At 43.1% G+C, this 16,403-nt stretch overlaps 1 protein-coding gene across 3 annotated transcripts in view; it reads right to left on the reverse strand.

Annotated features, from left to right (window-relative positions):
* The window catches only part of Ncoa5 (nuclear receptor coactivator 5), a 35,671-nt gene extending 22,594 nt beyond the window's left edge, over nucleotides 1-13,077 (reverse strand). Inside the window, exons 1-2 of one of the 3 annotated variants that reach the window (XM_028868482.2) lie at nucleotides 12,987-13,077; nucleotides 265-331 (exon numbers count right to left, since the gene is read on the reverse strand). In XM_028868482.2, the coding sequence (XP_028724315.1) occupies nucleotides 265-302 (38 nt within the window). In that variant the 5' untranslated portion in view covers nucleotides 303-331; nucleotides 12,987-13,077. Of the gene's footprint in view, nucleotides 1-264; nucleotides 332-1,428; nucleotides 2,425-12,986 lie in introns of those variants that run through there. The other 2 variants (XM_037205541.1, XM_028868483.2) reach the window with 2 other exon arrangements.
* Nucleotides 13,078-16,403: the final 3,326 nt, after the last annotated feature.

A 16,403-nucleotide genomic window follows, 5' to 3' on the forward strand; every position in this document is an offset into this window, starting at 1 on the left:
CAGACAGAGGTTTATCCTCTTCCAATGCCTGCAGCCCATGCTGCAAGCTCAACTTGCTGGTTTTGTCACCGGAAACCCAAAGCTTCCTCTGTATCTCCCGATGCATGATTTTAAAAAGTAGAAAGGCCCTTCACACAAGCTTCTTGTTTGCTTGAGCGTTTCTATTTGTTGGGGGGGAAGAAATGACCCTTGATGTGCGAAGTTGGGCTTAACTCCCCAAAGCCCAACTCTCCCAAGGTAACTCACTGCTTCAGGGTACTTTACCTTCGTGTGGGGCTGGGTCTTGATGGAGCCGTATTCATATTTCTTCTTTCCGCTGACTTATTAATATCTGAAAAGAATAATCAACCCATCTGTTCAATGCTACGGAATAAAAACAAGATCATCAGCACATTTTAAATGAAAGCAACAACCAAAAAAAAAAAGGAAAGAAAAAAGAAAGAAAAGAAAAAAGAAAGAAAAGAAAAGAAAAAAAACTACAATGGCAACCAGCTGGTACAAGGAAATTCATTCAGAGACATACTGAACTTGGTTTTTATTACTAAGTTAAGGGTGTACAGTGTCATGACTTATAGCAAAAAATGACCCTCTATTTTATATCTAAAACATAATTTGTGTAAATTTAATTATGTCAATTTTTCAATAACCTGTCAAACCCTAAACTTAACATTGCCCTGTCCAAAGGGAGGCAAAGGTGGTTGTCAATCGGATATTTTTGTGGGTAGGGGGTAGGGAGAGAAAAGATAAATAATTCTATTTTATGTTATAAAGAAGCTAGAATTAATGGTCTTAAAACATCACTATTCAGTGAATCATGGCCTTTTAATGTATTTTGGATTGCTTTCCATTGGATGGAAATCTTCCAGAAGAAGATGTAGGTAAGAAACTAATTTTTAAAATCAAAGAATATGATCCATTCACAGCTGTAAGCTAAGGTAAGCATGAACATTTTGTGCATGAGTGTGCGAAACCATTCCTGGTCACCTTTTATTTAGAGAGGAAGGCATGTGCCACGGGATGAACAGGGGAGGGCATCAGTGTTTAAGAGCTAGAGAAAGGCCGATGAACACATGCAGCTAAAGCCTGGTCTGCTAAAAACAAAATACCAGTCCTAAGAGGTAATCGAGTACTTAAGAAACACACCAATCTATGTCTCAAAATCTTCTCAGAAAGCCAATGACTGGATTAGAACCTCCAAACTCGACAACTGAAACACACCGTCTCCCACTGCAGTGCAGCTTCCCTCCTCTTGTCCCATTTAAGCGGGCAACAGATCACAGCTACTGACTGACATGGTATTAAACACTCAGACAACAGAATGCTTTAGAAAGTAATTATGCATTAAAAAAATCCCAAGCAGATTCCAATCATGTGCAAGACCACAGCAGTATGAAAAACTTAAAATAGTCTCATATAGGCCTCACTCACCCTGTAAGCTGCCAGTTTTTTAGTTCTTATTCAAGCGAGGAAGATCTGTAATTCCACTTAAATCAGAAGCCTCTACATTATGACCTGGAGGACGATTTTGACAAAACTGAAGAAAACATGAATCTATATAGCCAGAGAGACTTATTCTGCCCAAATCATTCCTTACCTTCTGAATTACGAAGACATAGACTATAATCTCTACTTAAAGTCAAGATATATTTTCTATGTAAGACTTGACTAGAAATAGCTGCCAGAGCTTTGATACTGTGGAAGGAGCTTCTGTAATTTACAATTAAGTTCACAAACATCCAAATCACACATTATATAATGACAGGCATCACAGTAAATAATTACATAAAAAAAATTGTGCATGTATGTGTGAGGGCTGGACAACTTTTGGGATCTAATTCTTTCCTTCCACTACATGGGTTCCAGAGAGCAAGCTCAGGTTCTCAGACTTGGCAAGAAGGAATCTTTAGCCACGGAGCATCTCTGTTTTCTAATTTTCTTTTTTAAATGTATAATTGTGAAGAACAAGTTCAGCTTTGCAAGGGTTTGCTGACCTGGCCTGCTCATTACACCCTTTAAGTACAGAGCAGATAGTATTTGGAGGAAATAATGCCTCTATTTACATAGTTCTCATAATATCACTGGGTACACCTAGTGTGTGCATACAAATGGTGCTGTTTGTTTGTAGCACAAGTTGCTTTGAACTTCAGACCTTCCGGCTGCATAGCCCGGAGTGCTGGGATGTTTTTAGGTGGTACTATATTAACTGGTAAGTTTCTGTCAAATTTACCCTTCCCCTCTGCATATGAAAGGGTATTACATTGTATCCAGTCTCTGAGTGCTCTACCATAGGGGAATTTCCAGATCAAAGTAGTTATATTGTGAAAATTTGAGGCAAAACTGGTTCAAGATAGGAAGGGGATATTTTATGTTTAAGTTGCTAAAAACAATTTTACAATTGAAAGGTTATTTAAAGAACACTTAAGATTATATATTTGCCAGGCGGTGGTGGTGCACGCCTTTAATCCTAGAGGCAGAGGCAGGTGGATCTCTGTGAGTTCCAGGACAGCCTGGTCTACAGAGTTAAGTTCTAGGACAGGCTCCCAAGGTACACAGAGAAACCCTGACTCGGAAAGCCCCCCTCCCAAAAAAAAAAAAAAAACACCACTTAAGCCATTTTTATCGTAATTGCTTTGTAGTATCTCTTCTCCTTTAGTAATACAAAGCAATGATATATATGGATGTTGTGGCTTATGTTTCCTCTACAAAAAAACAAAACCAAAGAGGACTCCCCACCCCCGTCCCCTCCTTTCTTCCCTCTTTGAGACAGGCTAGTCCCAAATTCAAGACCGCCCTCCTGTGTCAGTCTTCCCAGTGCTGGGATTACGGTGTGAGCCGCTCTCACTACTTTTGTTTTGTGGCGCTAGCTAGGCAAGTTCTCTGCCCCTGAGCTGCAGCCTCAACACCAACTACTTTTTTTACGTTAGAGGCCAACACACTTTCAGTGTGGTGTGCCAAGTGTTTGCCTTTTCACCAATCTTTCAGCTTGGTTGACAGACAAAGACAATGAAATGGGATTTTCTAGCTAAGAGTCTCATTCAGGAGAACTGCCCATGGTAGGGTAGGTGGAGAGTTTTCAGACAGTAGTGAAGACACCATCACCAACACTGTTGTCAAGCCCCTCACAATCCCAGGACACACACAACTCCTGTCCCTGGAGGCAAAGGTTTAGGGAGCCTCTCTGAAAGTGCACATGCCATTACTGCTAAAGAAGCTTTTGTATTAATCACATCATTTTCTTCCTGACTCCTCAGAGAGCTAGACAGTCAGCATATAAATACGGAAATAAAAATGGCATTAATCTAAAGGAGAAGAAAAAAAAGCAGCAAGAGTCAGAGCTTTTTGGACATGAAATGGGGAATTACGGTCGGATAGAAGCTAGTCAATAGGAGGGTGGCAGCAATATGAGTCTTTCCAAAGACAGGTAGAAGGCTCTTTTGATTAGAAAAGGGACAAGTGTGGCTTCTTTCTGTTTCTATGACACGTTATTCTGGTCAAACACCTTTATAAAACCCAAAGTCAAGTCTCTCAGTGTATTCTCCACTTTTGCTTGGATGCTACTTGTATAGTTAAATAATTTTATCAGCAAGATGAGTGCCATTCAATATTACCATAATCACCAGGAGGTATATAATCTTGGCCCGAACATCTGTGATTTCCAGGCAGTCTTCTGAAAGCTTCAAGTTAAAAGCAATTCTTAAAAGATTTTAAGTCAAGAAAACCAACACCAACTATGGGATTTACAGAAAAAGGAAAAACTGGGAAAATAATCAAGAAAACATGTCACACCGAAGCAGCAAAGCCATTTTAAAACAGAAATAGGGCGAGGAATTCCCAAGGAGTGTGTAGTTTCCAATCTACAGGGTTTTTTGTTTGTTTGTTTGTTTGTTTTTTCGAGACAGGGTTTCTCTGTGTAGCTTTGCGCCTTTCCTGGAACTCACTTTGTAGCCCAGGCTGGCCTTGAACTCACAGAGATCCACCTGCTCTGCCTCCCGACTGCTGGGATTAAAGGCGTGCGCCACCACCACCCAGCCCAATCTACAGTTTTATTTCAAACCAATATGCCAGGCAGGGCTCAACAGCTGCTCTTGAGTGTTATAAACACATGTGTTGCACTCATAGCACCATGAACTGTTTTGCTCTACATACATACATACATACATACACACACACATAGAGAGAGAGAATGGTTTTGTTGTTTCTGCAGTACTGGGCCTCGTGCTTGTGAACCAAGCTCTCTACTATGGAGCCACAGACATGCCCTTCAAAACAACCTTAAAACTAGATTTTTCTACTTAGCAGGCTACAGCAAGAGAAAACAATGAGCCTAACACATAACAGCAGTGTGAACCATGAGACTTGAATGGTTCACAGCTCCATTATTACTGTTGAAAGATTCCAGAAGCCCATATAATTCCAATAACTGCCACCAAATGAAATAAAACTTCCCTCAAAGTTTAGCTGAAAACTGACTAACAATAAGGAGTGACTGAATTGGCATTATATGAAGATGACATCATTTGGAAAACTATACCCACAAAGACAGTAAATATCACCTACTGCATTTCCCAGTTGGGAGGAAAAATGACAGGGTTTCTAAAGGAAGATAGCTTTGGTAGCACATGTAAATCAGGGACACTGTAATAAGTTTTACTGTCACAGGCCAGAGATTTAAAAAAATGCCATGCTTGTTGCATTTCTTCTAATCAGCATTTTAAGCTAAATTCACTCTGAATACTACACATTCCCTCATACTTATCCCCTTCATTCTGTATTTATTTTATCTTTAACTGTATCAGCATAACAGTCCTGGAAAGAGGAATTTATGAAGTGTTCACTCTGTCCCCAAGCCTGTACAGAACACCATGTGCATGATTTGATCCAATTCTTTCATACTCTTCAGCTAGAACTACACAGTGAGACCATGTCTCAAAAAAAAAAAAAAAAAAAAAAGGAGATTTCCAATTTGCAGATGAGGAAATCTGAGGGTCACAAAAAACCATGTGGTTTATATTAGGCCACACTATTATCAAGATGAAAATCTGGAAGGCTGGGAATTTGGGGTTCTCACATTAAGAGCTAAGCACTGTGCCAGGCTGTAATCCCAGGTCTGTGAGGTGGAGACAGCAGATCCTGAGGGCAGCCAGCCACTCTAGTTCAGTGAGAGACCCTGTCTCAAGGCACTAAGGTGGAGGGCAATAGGGGAAACCACCCTATGTCCTACTCTGACATCCCTACACATGTACATTCACACTCATGTGCATATTATGTACACACACTCTCACCCCCACACAAAAAAGCAAATCTGGAACTCAGATCCAAGACCAACCAACACAAAGTGCTTAAATATCATGCTAAGCCTTCCCTAACAGAGACATGGTTTCCATTTAGAACACTCTTACTAGGACTGATCATAGCCCAGGGGAACCTGGAAAAGGCCAGTCTATGCTGAATACAATGTTTAAATGCCTCACAGATACTCAATGGAGTAGGATTTACTTATTTAATTACTGCTTCTATCAATTTCCATTACCTCAAACTATAATATTTCTGGGTTTTGCTACTGATATTTTATTTCAATTCTTCAGACAAAAATTATTTTTGTTGTTTCGGCCTCTAGTTCCAAATTCTATTCAGCCAGGCTGTGGTGGCACATGCCTTTAATCCCAGCACTCAGGAGGCAGAGCCAGGTGGATCTCTGTGAGTTTGAGGCCAGCCTGATCTACAAAGCGAGTTCCAGAACAGGCTCCAAAGCTACAGAGAAACCCTGTCTCGAAAAACAAAACAAAACAAAACAAAAAACACAAATTCTTCTGCCCCGACTCCTAAATATTGGGATCAAAGGGTTTCAAAAAAAAACATTAACTCTAATTTGCTGTTCTTTTAATTGTGAAATTTTGTGTGTATAAGAGAGAGAGAGAGAGCATGAGAGCTTGGGCACTCTGGGGATTTAACCCATTATCTTGTTGTGAAGGGTAGGCAACACTCTACCACTGAGCTAACCCTAGTGTCACCCCCACCCCACCAGCTGAACTTTTTATTTTATTTTCTGAAGCTCAAATCAAAAAAATTAAAAAACCCACAAGTATAGCTCTCACCCCTCTCCAAAGCTTCTTTTTGCTGCAAATGACTATTACAAAATCCACAAGCTGGTCAAAATGCAGAAAATAAAGGACCATCGGATGGCCAACCCCAAGTGACACATTTAAAACACAACCCCTATACCTAAGGCTCAGGAAACATCCTGGAAGAAGAGACAGAAAAACAATGTTAACAGCCAGAGATCCAAGACATCTTCTGTGAAGCAGTGTCTTGTAGACATGGCAAGGAGAAGCACCCATGAAATCTCAACAATGCCATTGTCTAAACAGTATTTGTATGGCCGGGCGATGGTGGCGCACGCCTTTAATCCCAGCACTCGGGAGGCAGAGCCAGGCGGATCTCTGTGAGTTCGAGGCCAGCCTGGGCTACCAAGTGAGCTCCAGGAAAGGCGCAAAGCTACACAGAGAAATCCTGTCTCGAAAAACCAAAAACAAAAACCAAAAAAAAAAACCAGTATTTGTATAATGACAACACCAGTTCACACGCCAATAGATGGGGCATTCCACAAGGCCCTACCCACCCCTAGATGAAGAGTTACATATTAGGCAATCAATGGAGGCTGAGAGAAAGGCAGAATCACTTTTCTCCAGGGACAAGCCTAATAGGCTATCCAATCCTAAGTGGTTAGCCCTAAACACATGTACACAGTAGCAACATTAAAGAGACTCAGTAGTTACATACATGTACATGCGCACATGCACACATATCTGTGCACATGTATATATAATGCATATAAAATATATAATACATATAATAGTATATAATATGTAACAATAAAAATTTAAAAAGAGGAGGCCATGAATTTGAAAGGGAGTTGGGGATGGGGACATAGGAATTGGAGGAGAAAGAGAGGGAGTGGAAATGTAAATACAGCACTCATGAATGAAATTCCCAAGCAAGAAATTTAAATGAAAAATCTCAGTTATATGTTATAAGGTATGGATGTATGCATATTCATAATATGTCATGTGTACATACAAGCATGTACAGTGTGGAATATCTGAGTCAAGTTGCCATTCATCACTGCAATTTTTTCCTCTTGCCCATCAGCTCCCCAACCCATAGCCTGCAGTAACCATCATTCTCTGCTGTTGTGAGATGGCTTCAGATCCCACAAAATGAGGTCACTGAGCTTTTGCCTATCTGTGCCTGGCGATCCCCCTTTCCTTCTTTTGACTAGGATCAGCAGATCTGAGCAAAGCCCTACTTAAGGAATTCAGTCAAATCACTTGATTTCTCTGAGCCCTGTCTTCTTGATAAAATGAATATTCTACTGTGTTCACTATGTTGATTCAATGAGACAAATCAACAAAAAGATTCACTAACTGAGAGTCAAAAAGATAAGTTAATCTAAAGTAAACCACGGACTACAAAAATTTAAAATACGGCTTTAAAACAGGCAAAACAGAGAAGCTTAGTTCTTAGGAAACCAAGTCAATGAACTTGAAAAGGATAGTTCATAATTAACACACAGAATATTTATTTCATGTTGCCATTTGTCAAATTCATATTGTATAAGCTGGGTGGTGGCAGCACACGCCTTTAATCCCAGCATTCAGGAGGCAGAGGCAGGTGGATCTCTGAGTTTGAGGCCAGCCTGGGCTACAGAGGGAGTTCCAGGACAGCCAGGGCTACACAGAGAAACCCTGTCTTGTAAAACAAAAACAAAACAAACAATTCCTCCTGTACTAGGATGTCAGATATGTGGAAATGATAAGGCTCACATCCCTACTTACAGGAGTTCACTGTTTAATAAAGGAGAAAGGTACTTACAGGGAAAAGACAGGTTATGGAAGAGGAAAGGAAGGACTGACTGAGACAAACAGGGGAACTTGAAGGAAGAGTGGCTTGTGAAGAGGAAAGAACTAACTACCCAGCACATGTGAGTGCAAACGACACAACATCAGGAAACCATAGGATGTTTAGCACTTAGAAGAGCGGGACAGATAAAGCCAGTCTAAGACTAAATCTAGATCACAAAACACTCCGCTATGAAAAAGGAAAAAAATGATGGTAAAAGGACCTGCTAGATACAAGACATGAACTAAACTACCAAAACGAAGCTAAATTAACAACGCTTCATTGCCTAAAATCATGGCAGGAGTGTTTAAACTTAAGGCAGTCTTTGCCAGGGGGGTAGCTTGTAGATAAATGCAACTGCCATGAAAGTCTAGTGATCTGAGTTCAAACCCCAGTACCCATGTAAAGGAAGGAGAAAACTGATTCCACAGAGTTGTCCGCTCTCCACCACATGAATGCTGAGACTTGTGTGCACCCCCACATATCACACATATACTAATAATAAAGTTTTCAAAAATTTAAAGGACAGAATGTTGCCCATTACAGTGGCATTCTATAGGGACCATTGGTTTGACAGTGGGAAAAAAAGAGTGGAGAAATTTCAAAAGATCGTGATTTTACTTTTAATAATGGAATATAAAATGAACTGATAAAATAACAATAGCCAGCAAGCTTCTTTTTAGCCAGTTTCCTAACATCTTAATAGCCACAGTCTATTAGTTCAGTGCACTATTCAGAAAGAAAACAGACAACCATTCTTCATTTTCTTAGCATCACTTAAAAATCCATCGCCTCAGCTTTTAGTCCAGTGCTGGGGTAGGACAAAGGGCCTTGAGCACACTGGGCAGATGCTCCAGTACCAGCTTCACCGGAGCCATCTTCCTTCTTTCTAAGTGGCACCTGAGCAGGGGTGAGTACATTCAGTCAGGCAGGAGAGTCTCATAGCCTTTTCAGCTTACAAAACCGAAACTCTGTCCATGAAACAAAACCTTCCCATGCCTTCTCTCACATATATAGATATGTCCCCACATATCACACACATACATCCATTCCCTATGTCACACTGCTTTAATGATGATGTGTCAGCACCCCCTGAAAAGATCATTTACTGCTCCCCCCTCTACCCCCCCCCAGCTGAGGACCGAACCCAGGGTCACTGAGCTGAATCCCCAGCTGAAAGCTCATTTAAAAATCAAATTCCTAGGCCCTGTCCTAAGTTTACAGAATCTGAGTATTAAGACCATGATTCAGTAATTGAACTAAAATCTAGGGCACTCAACAAATATTTGGGAAGTACTAGTCTGTTGTTACCTATTTATTCCTCCAGCTTACACAATATAACATAGTTAGGCCTTCCATTTACAAGTCTCCCTAAACCTGTTCAAACAGAAATAACAAACATCAACTGTCAGAAAGAAAATCTAGTCACAGTCAGGATTATTAACTGATAGTGACAACTTCTGGTTTATTCTTACACTTGTTTACAAAAGCTCTTAACTCTAAAAATGGTTCAGCTTCATAGTGAACTAGATTGCTTTTTTGCTTTTTTTTTTTTTTTTTTTTTTGCTAAGTTGTAGTATAGTCTGAAAACTAGAAACAATAGTAATATTCAGAATGTCTGTGGACCTTTCCATAGCTACTACCTTACATTCAAAAGAATGCCTTTTCCTAACAAGGAATGTCTCCCAAGATCCAAATGTCTGCTTTTTAACTTCAGATCTGACACATTTAGTGGTGTGAATGTAAAAGTATGTATGTCACCATCTTAATTTCCCCCCCAAATTTGCATTTAGGTAGTAAAACAAAATACTTCAAAGAGAACCCCAGGAGCAAAACAATACTGACAGTTCTGGCTTGCAGAATTAGAGTTTGCTCTTCATGAGCCAGAGAATGGGCTAATGAACTTAACATGCTTTCAAAAACAACAAACTCAGTCAATCAGAGCATTAGATTGCACTCCCCTCATGACAGGGGCCAGTGAGCCCCAAAACTGTGTGTTACTAACTTAAGCCTCTGGAACCTGTGGGAATGGTCCTGTTTCCTTTGGAGGTCATAGTGTGGTTATACTTTTTAGACTATTTTCAGGGACTGTATGTTTCCATGGTTTAGTCATTGTCATAGCTTTTCTTTCTAACACTATGTTTCAGGGTTATTTCTTTCAGTAGGGTTTAGGAAGACTTCTAAATAGACAGCCTAACTGTATGTTATATTGTGTAAGCTGGAGGAATAAATAGGTAATTGACAACCTGGTATTGCTTTAGACAGCCTTACCCTTACCTTTCATCATTAAAGCTTCTATTAATGAGAGTAATAAGAGGATCATTTTCTGTTGGGCACTGCTCTTTTAACGATCTCTAACCAGAATTGTCTACACACCATGTATGCTGTTCATAGGACAAATCTTTTAGCACACACAAAAAGCTGACAGTGAGCTTTAAAGTATTAGTCTCAAAGACACATGGTAATCATTCATAAATCACAAGGGGTACAGGAAGCAATACAGTAGAAAGAACAATTCTTTGGGGGAACACTTAACTGGAGGAGTTCATGGGAAGACAGAATGAAGACAGATGATGAGACTATCATCATCTCTGGGGCATTACATATATATTACACACACACACACACACACACACACACACACACACAGACACACAGTTAATATACAGAGAGGCCTCAGAACTCCTAGACTATGGATGCCACACAACATTGCTTAGTTTTGCCTATGAGATCTTTTATCTCTGACAATACTTTTCTCTCTCACAATTCTTAATATGTGATCTTGGGCAAGAAATCTTCAAACTCACTGAGCTCTCTCTCATTCCCATATATGCAAATGGGAATTCCTAACACAAATAACACCAATGCACCCATCTCACAAACAACTTGCAGGAGCAGACGAGTGGTGTTTACCACGTGCACTGCTTACTGCAACAAAGTGCCAATGGTGAGTTCAGGAGTAGAGACAATATTTTTCATGTGGGGAGTCAAAACAGAAAACTGAAGGGCGTATTCCAAAGGCAACCTTTTTGTAAAAGGTTTTTTCAATCTTAAAAGCACAGATGAATTCCAGTTCTTACAGAAGCAACAAACTTATAAAGGCACTGCCATCTGCAGGCCACAGACATGGAATGCCTGTAATGGTTATTTAAAATGAAGTTTCATAGCAAACCTTTGCTCATGGGACTTCTAAAGCCTTTCCAAAAGCTGTTTATTTTTAGCTTGGAGCACTAGGAGATGATGCTCTATTTGCCTAAGTTCTGAAATGGACTCCTGAGTACAGTAAAATTCCCCTTTCTTCTTTGCACAGGATTGCTGCTTAGAAATTTGAGGACAATGAATGACCTTATGTTAGTTTTACTCTTTTCATACCAAGGTCAGCCCTGAAGAACACAGACTTCTTGTCTTGCATAGCCCTTGGTCCGGTGGGGTATCTGGAATGGCCCAAGTAGGCTTTTCTGAGTTTCCTTTTAGGAACTAAAGTAAATCTGCTCTCATATTTTATAAATAACACATTTATGAAGAGATAACTAATGGGGCATCGACCAGCTGATGTCTAGAAAAATGCCTGCCGTTTAGTCTTTGCAATGTGCTGGGCTGGCCAGCACATCATATAAGGAAAAGCAGTCTCTACGTTTAGGTTAGAGTATGCATGTCAGGAGTCCCAAAGAATGTATGAACGGTGCAAGATGAGCTAAAGGGAAGAGACAAAGAAACCGAAAGGAAGACATCCATGTTAACCACTGGTCAAGTGATCTCCAATCTCCACAAGGCAAAACCAGGGCCTTGTTTGAAATGGTTGATACAAAGTTACTTTTTCACACTTAGACTGATACACAAAAGAGTAAATGTACAATTGTCAAAAGCCCCATCAGGCTTTGCAGAAACATCCTTCAATGAACTGTCAAGGCGGCTACCACACCACATCGCCATAAGAAAACTGAGAAGGCACACCCAGTGTATCTGAGGGATGGTTTTTGCAGCTCCTGGGGACCTGCTTCTCAGTCAGTAATGGCAGCCTTTTACATCGAGAATTATCATCCCGAAGATCCCAGGGCATTTCAATGGGATCTGGAATGCCGCAGTGGGGGAAATCTATATACAGTGAAAGCCACAACACGACAATTAACCCCGTACTCCTAGAGCAGCGGTTCCCAAAGCCTGGAGCGCACAACTTCAGGAGGAACAAGGACACAATGTTTATTTTAATAGACAGGTATTTATTTTTTTTATGAGCGTTAGGAAAATAACTAGCTTTCCATTATACGGTTTGAGGTTGAAGTTTCCGCCTTAAACAAATGTATTTAAGGGGTGGGGGTGTCAGAATCAGTTTTAAGAAAAACATTTAACATTTGGTAAATAGTACAGATAGATGGTAGGCGGCCTGTAAAGGTGCAGCGCGAGGGACGGAAGCTGGGAGATCTGGTCCTAAGCACAGCCCCTGGCCCGCTACGGTGGAGCGGGAAGGGCCCAGTGCTAGGGCCCTGGAAAGCCAGCAGGTTCCGGCGCCGTGTCCATGCAAACCTCGGGCATGGTTTCTCTCGCCCGGTTCTCCGGGCCCAGGGCGCGCTTCCACAAGGCGGGCGAGATATCCCACAAGTTGACATCTCGAGAACGCGCCCAGGGCGACAGCGCAACCCAGGTTGCTCGGCGTGGGGACACGGCCGCCGAGACCGGTATCCACGGCCCCGGTTCGAATCCCGCCTGCGCCAAGGACTCGCCGAGCCCCTCCCGCCGTCCTCCCTCCCCGGGCGAGCGACTTCCCCAGACTGGTGCTCAGGGGCGTACTCGGTCCTACAAAGAAGACTCGGCGGCGGTGCGACCGACGCGGGCCGCGCTGCCCACCTCAGCCCACAGTCGCTCGCCAACTGGGCTCGGCCAGGGCCGGACCGGACCGGAGCCGGAGGCAGCCGCGCCCCGCGCCGGGCATGCGCGGGCCGCGCGCGCCCCCGCGCGCCCGCGCGCCCGGAGACGAGGCCACGGCCGCGCGTCGAACGGACCCTCCCGCCACGGCGGCCCCCCCACCCCCAACTGCCTGCCCATCAGTCCTACGCGTCGGCGGACGGCCACCGCTTCCCGGCACTCACCGCTACCAGCGCGGCCGCCTCCCCGCCGCTCCCCGGCCTCAGGCCCGCCGCTCCCGCCTCGGCCTCAGCCCACCTGCCCGCCGTAGGACAAAGGCGCCACCAACCGACCAGCGCGGGCACGAGGCAATGGCGGCCGGGGCGGAGTGTGGAGGTGGGGGCAGAGGGCGCGCACGCAGCGGCGGCCGCGGCAGTGACGTAAAGAGCGTGCGGGTTTACGGCCGGGCTGAGTGGAGGCGTCCGTCTCCTGGGCGACGAGGGCGCGCAAGCGGCGTTGGGACGGCGGTTGGGAACGCCAGCGGTTGCCTAGTAACGGGGTCTCTGTGGAGGTCCAGCTTTTCCCTGTTTCCAGGGCCCTTCCTCACCTCGGTAACTGGGCAAATAGGACATTTAAGTCCCTCAGTACTTTCAGCCCTGTACACCCAAGCAAGCACTTGTTAGATCTGCATATTGGAGAATATGCGGTCTCCAAACCTGATGGCAAGGAACAAAGAGAGCAGAGAGGCGAAGAAAAAAGCTGTATTTAAATTTACTTTAAATAGGTTGTGTATCCTATTAGTTTCACTGACAAGATGCAAAAGACTCCTAGAGATATAGTCGCGGTTCTTCTTGAGTTATTTCTTTAAGGAATATTCAAGGTTAAAACCGAATTTCCTACAATGTTAACTGTTGACCATAAAGCATGTAAAAATGTTGCTTTTTTTTCCCCCGAGTTTGTCACAGGGAATGGAATTTGCTCAGAGTTGTAAATTCTCTCCATTAAAGCTATGGCTTCATGAATCGCCTCAGGGAACTCCTCAGATGCCATCAGGTCTCAGTCTCGTTCTTTACTCGTTGGGAACAGTACAGATCAAGTAAAATGGTAGCTGTGGAATTTGAGCATCCAGAGGCCCAGTTTCTTTGAACATCCGCTCCTGTGTTCACTGCTTCCCAACTCGCTGTTTGTAGATTATCTGCTACAAAGTCCTCAAAACTTGGCTGGTGAGGTGGTTCTGGAGGTAAAGTCGCATGCTACCAAGATCTGACTTCAATCCCGAGATTGTGTACACACACACACACACACACACACACACACACACACACACACTCACACACATTCACACACTAAATAAAGCTAGGTGGTGATGGCTCATGCCTTTAATCCCAGCACTTGGGAGGCAGAGGCAGGCAGATCTCTGTGAGTTCAAGGCCAGCCTGGTCTACAGAGTGAGTTCCAGGACAGCCAGGGCTACATAGAGAAACCCTGTCTCAGAAAACAAACAAACAAACAAACAAACAAACAAAAAAGAAGCAGGCAGATCACTATGCATTTAAGGCCAGCTTATACATAAGGAGTTTCAGGCCAGCAAGGAAGACCCTGTTTCAAAATTTTTATTTTTAATTATAAAATAATTCTTTAAAAGGCTCTGTGACTTGTGTACTTACTTGCTAGGCACCGTTCTTAGAAAACAGAGACCCTTCTCTGTCTTCTTGGAGAGTAGAGACTAGTAGAAAGAACAGGTTAAAAAAATCACACTAGGGTGTGTAGCTGCACATTGAGGTATGTACTGGGGGGAAGTAGGCATTCTCAGCTAGAACCTAACCTTACACACAGGTGAAATAGTTGTTAAAATGAAAAAATGATAAGAATCAAAACAGAAAGTCTGTCAAATAGGTAGTCCACAGACACTCATCCTTTTTTCTCTAAAATAGTTCCTAAGGTATGGGGCTGGAGAGATGGCTCAGCAGTTGAGAATGTTTGCTTCTCTTGCAGAGGACAGAGTTGGGTTCCTAGCACCTATTTGTTAGCTCACAACTGTCTGTAACTCCATTTCCAGGAGATCCAATACCAGATTCTTGCCTATGCAGGCACCAGGCACGCATGTGGTGCATAGACATACATTTAGGCAATGCACTCATGCACATAAAATAAAAATAAATATTTAAAATACATCCTGAATTACAGAAATTTAGTTAGAATCATACCAATCGAGTTATTAAGCTAAAGCATGGGCTGGAATGTGGTGCAGTTGGCAGAATGCTTGCTTACCATGCAGGAAGCCCGGAATGCACCCCAGCACTGCATAAATGGGTGTAGTCTGGCAAGCCTATACTCCTAGCTCTCAGGAAGTGAAGGAAGGAGGATCAGAAGACCATGGCCATCCTCTACTACACAGTGAGTTGGAGGCCAGCCTGGGCTACATAAGCCAAAGGCAAAACCACTTGATTTTAGAGGTGTATAAAGGAAAAACAGATACAATCTTTGTCCTCGGGGAGCTCACAACCCATTAGGGAGCACAATGCATACATCACCACTGCTCAGTTTAAATGGTTTCTTTTTTTTAAAGGTTTATTATGTCTACAGTGTTCTGCCTACATGACAGAAGAGGGCACCAGATCTCATTACAGATGGTTGTGAGTCACCATGTGGTGTCTGGGAATTGAAATCAGGACCTCTGGAAAAGCAGCCACTGCTCTTAACCTCTGAGCCATCCCTCCAGCCCTAAATGATTTCTTTTATGTGTTGCTTTGGTCATGGTGTTTTATTATAGCAAAAGGAACATAATTAAGACATTGCTGCCCAGAATGAAATCTTTGTAACCTTGTGCTCAAATGTGTTCTTTTGACCATAAGCAACATTGTTCTTTGAGATAAAGAATTCTAAGTCAAGGAGTACCAGATTGGTGTATATCTTCTAACTCATCACTGGTGGACTCCAAAGTATGGCTGGTGAGTAAAATGAACGTTGGTGATGATGCCAAAAGCATCTTTTATTTCAGTATTGTGATGGCTTATTAAGAATGGCCCCCATAGGCTCCTGTATCTCAGTGCTTGGTTACCAGGGAGTGGTACTTTTTGAAAGAATTAGAAGGTGTGGCCCTGTTGAAAGAAGTGTGTCACTGGGGGTGAGCTCCGAGGTCTCAAAAGCCCATGCCAAGCCCAGTGTGTCTCCTCTCTTGTTGCCTGCAGATCAAAATGTAGAACTCTCAGCTCCTTCTCCAGCACCATGTCTGCCTACACACCTCCATGTCCCACCATGATGATAAAGGACTAAACCTCTGAAACTGTAAGCCAACCCCCAATTAAATGCTTTCCTTTCTAAGAGTTGCTGTCGGAACACTGACTGAGACAGATGTAGGGGTGGTTGTCTGTGCTTTACCCCTGAAGCACCACCTCTACCAGGCAGCAGGTAACTGCTAGGTACCTGCCTCCCCTGGGGTGTGGCCAAGGGGGGACCCCTTAAGACCTGGAACACATACGTGCTCTCTCTCTCTCTTGGCTATCTTGTGGTCTTGGATGCTGGATGTTGGTGCTGTGGAAGGCAGAGTTCTCCAGAGAACCACGTTGGACCGAGCCACACCCCTCCTGCATCCTGCGACCCACTCCCTCATGTTTATTGTAAGTTAACACAGCATAAATCCCTTTTGACTATCAGACAGA

This window comes from Peromyscus leucopus, chromosome 4, assembly GCF_004664715.2.
Source record: "Peromyscus leucopus breed LL Stock chromosome 4, UCI_PerLeu_2.1, whole genome shotgun sequence".
NCBI classification, from domain to species: Eukaryota; Metazoa; Chordata; class Mammalia; order Rodentia; family Cricetidae; genus Peromyscus; species Peromyscus leucopus.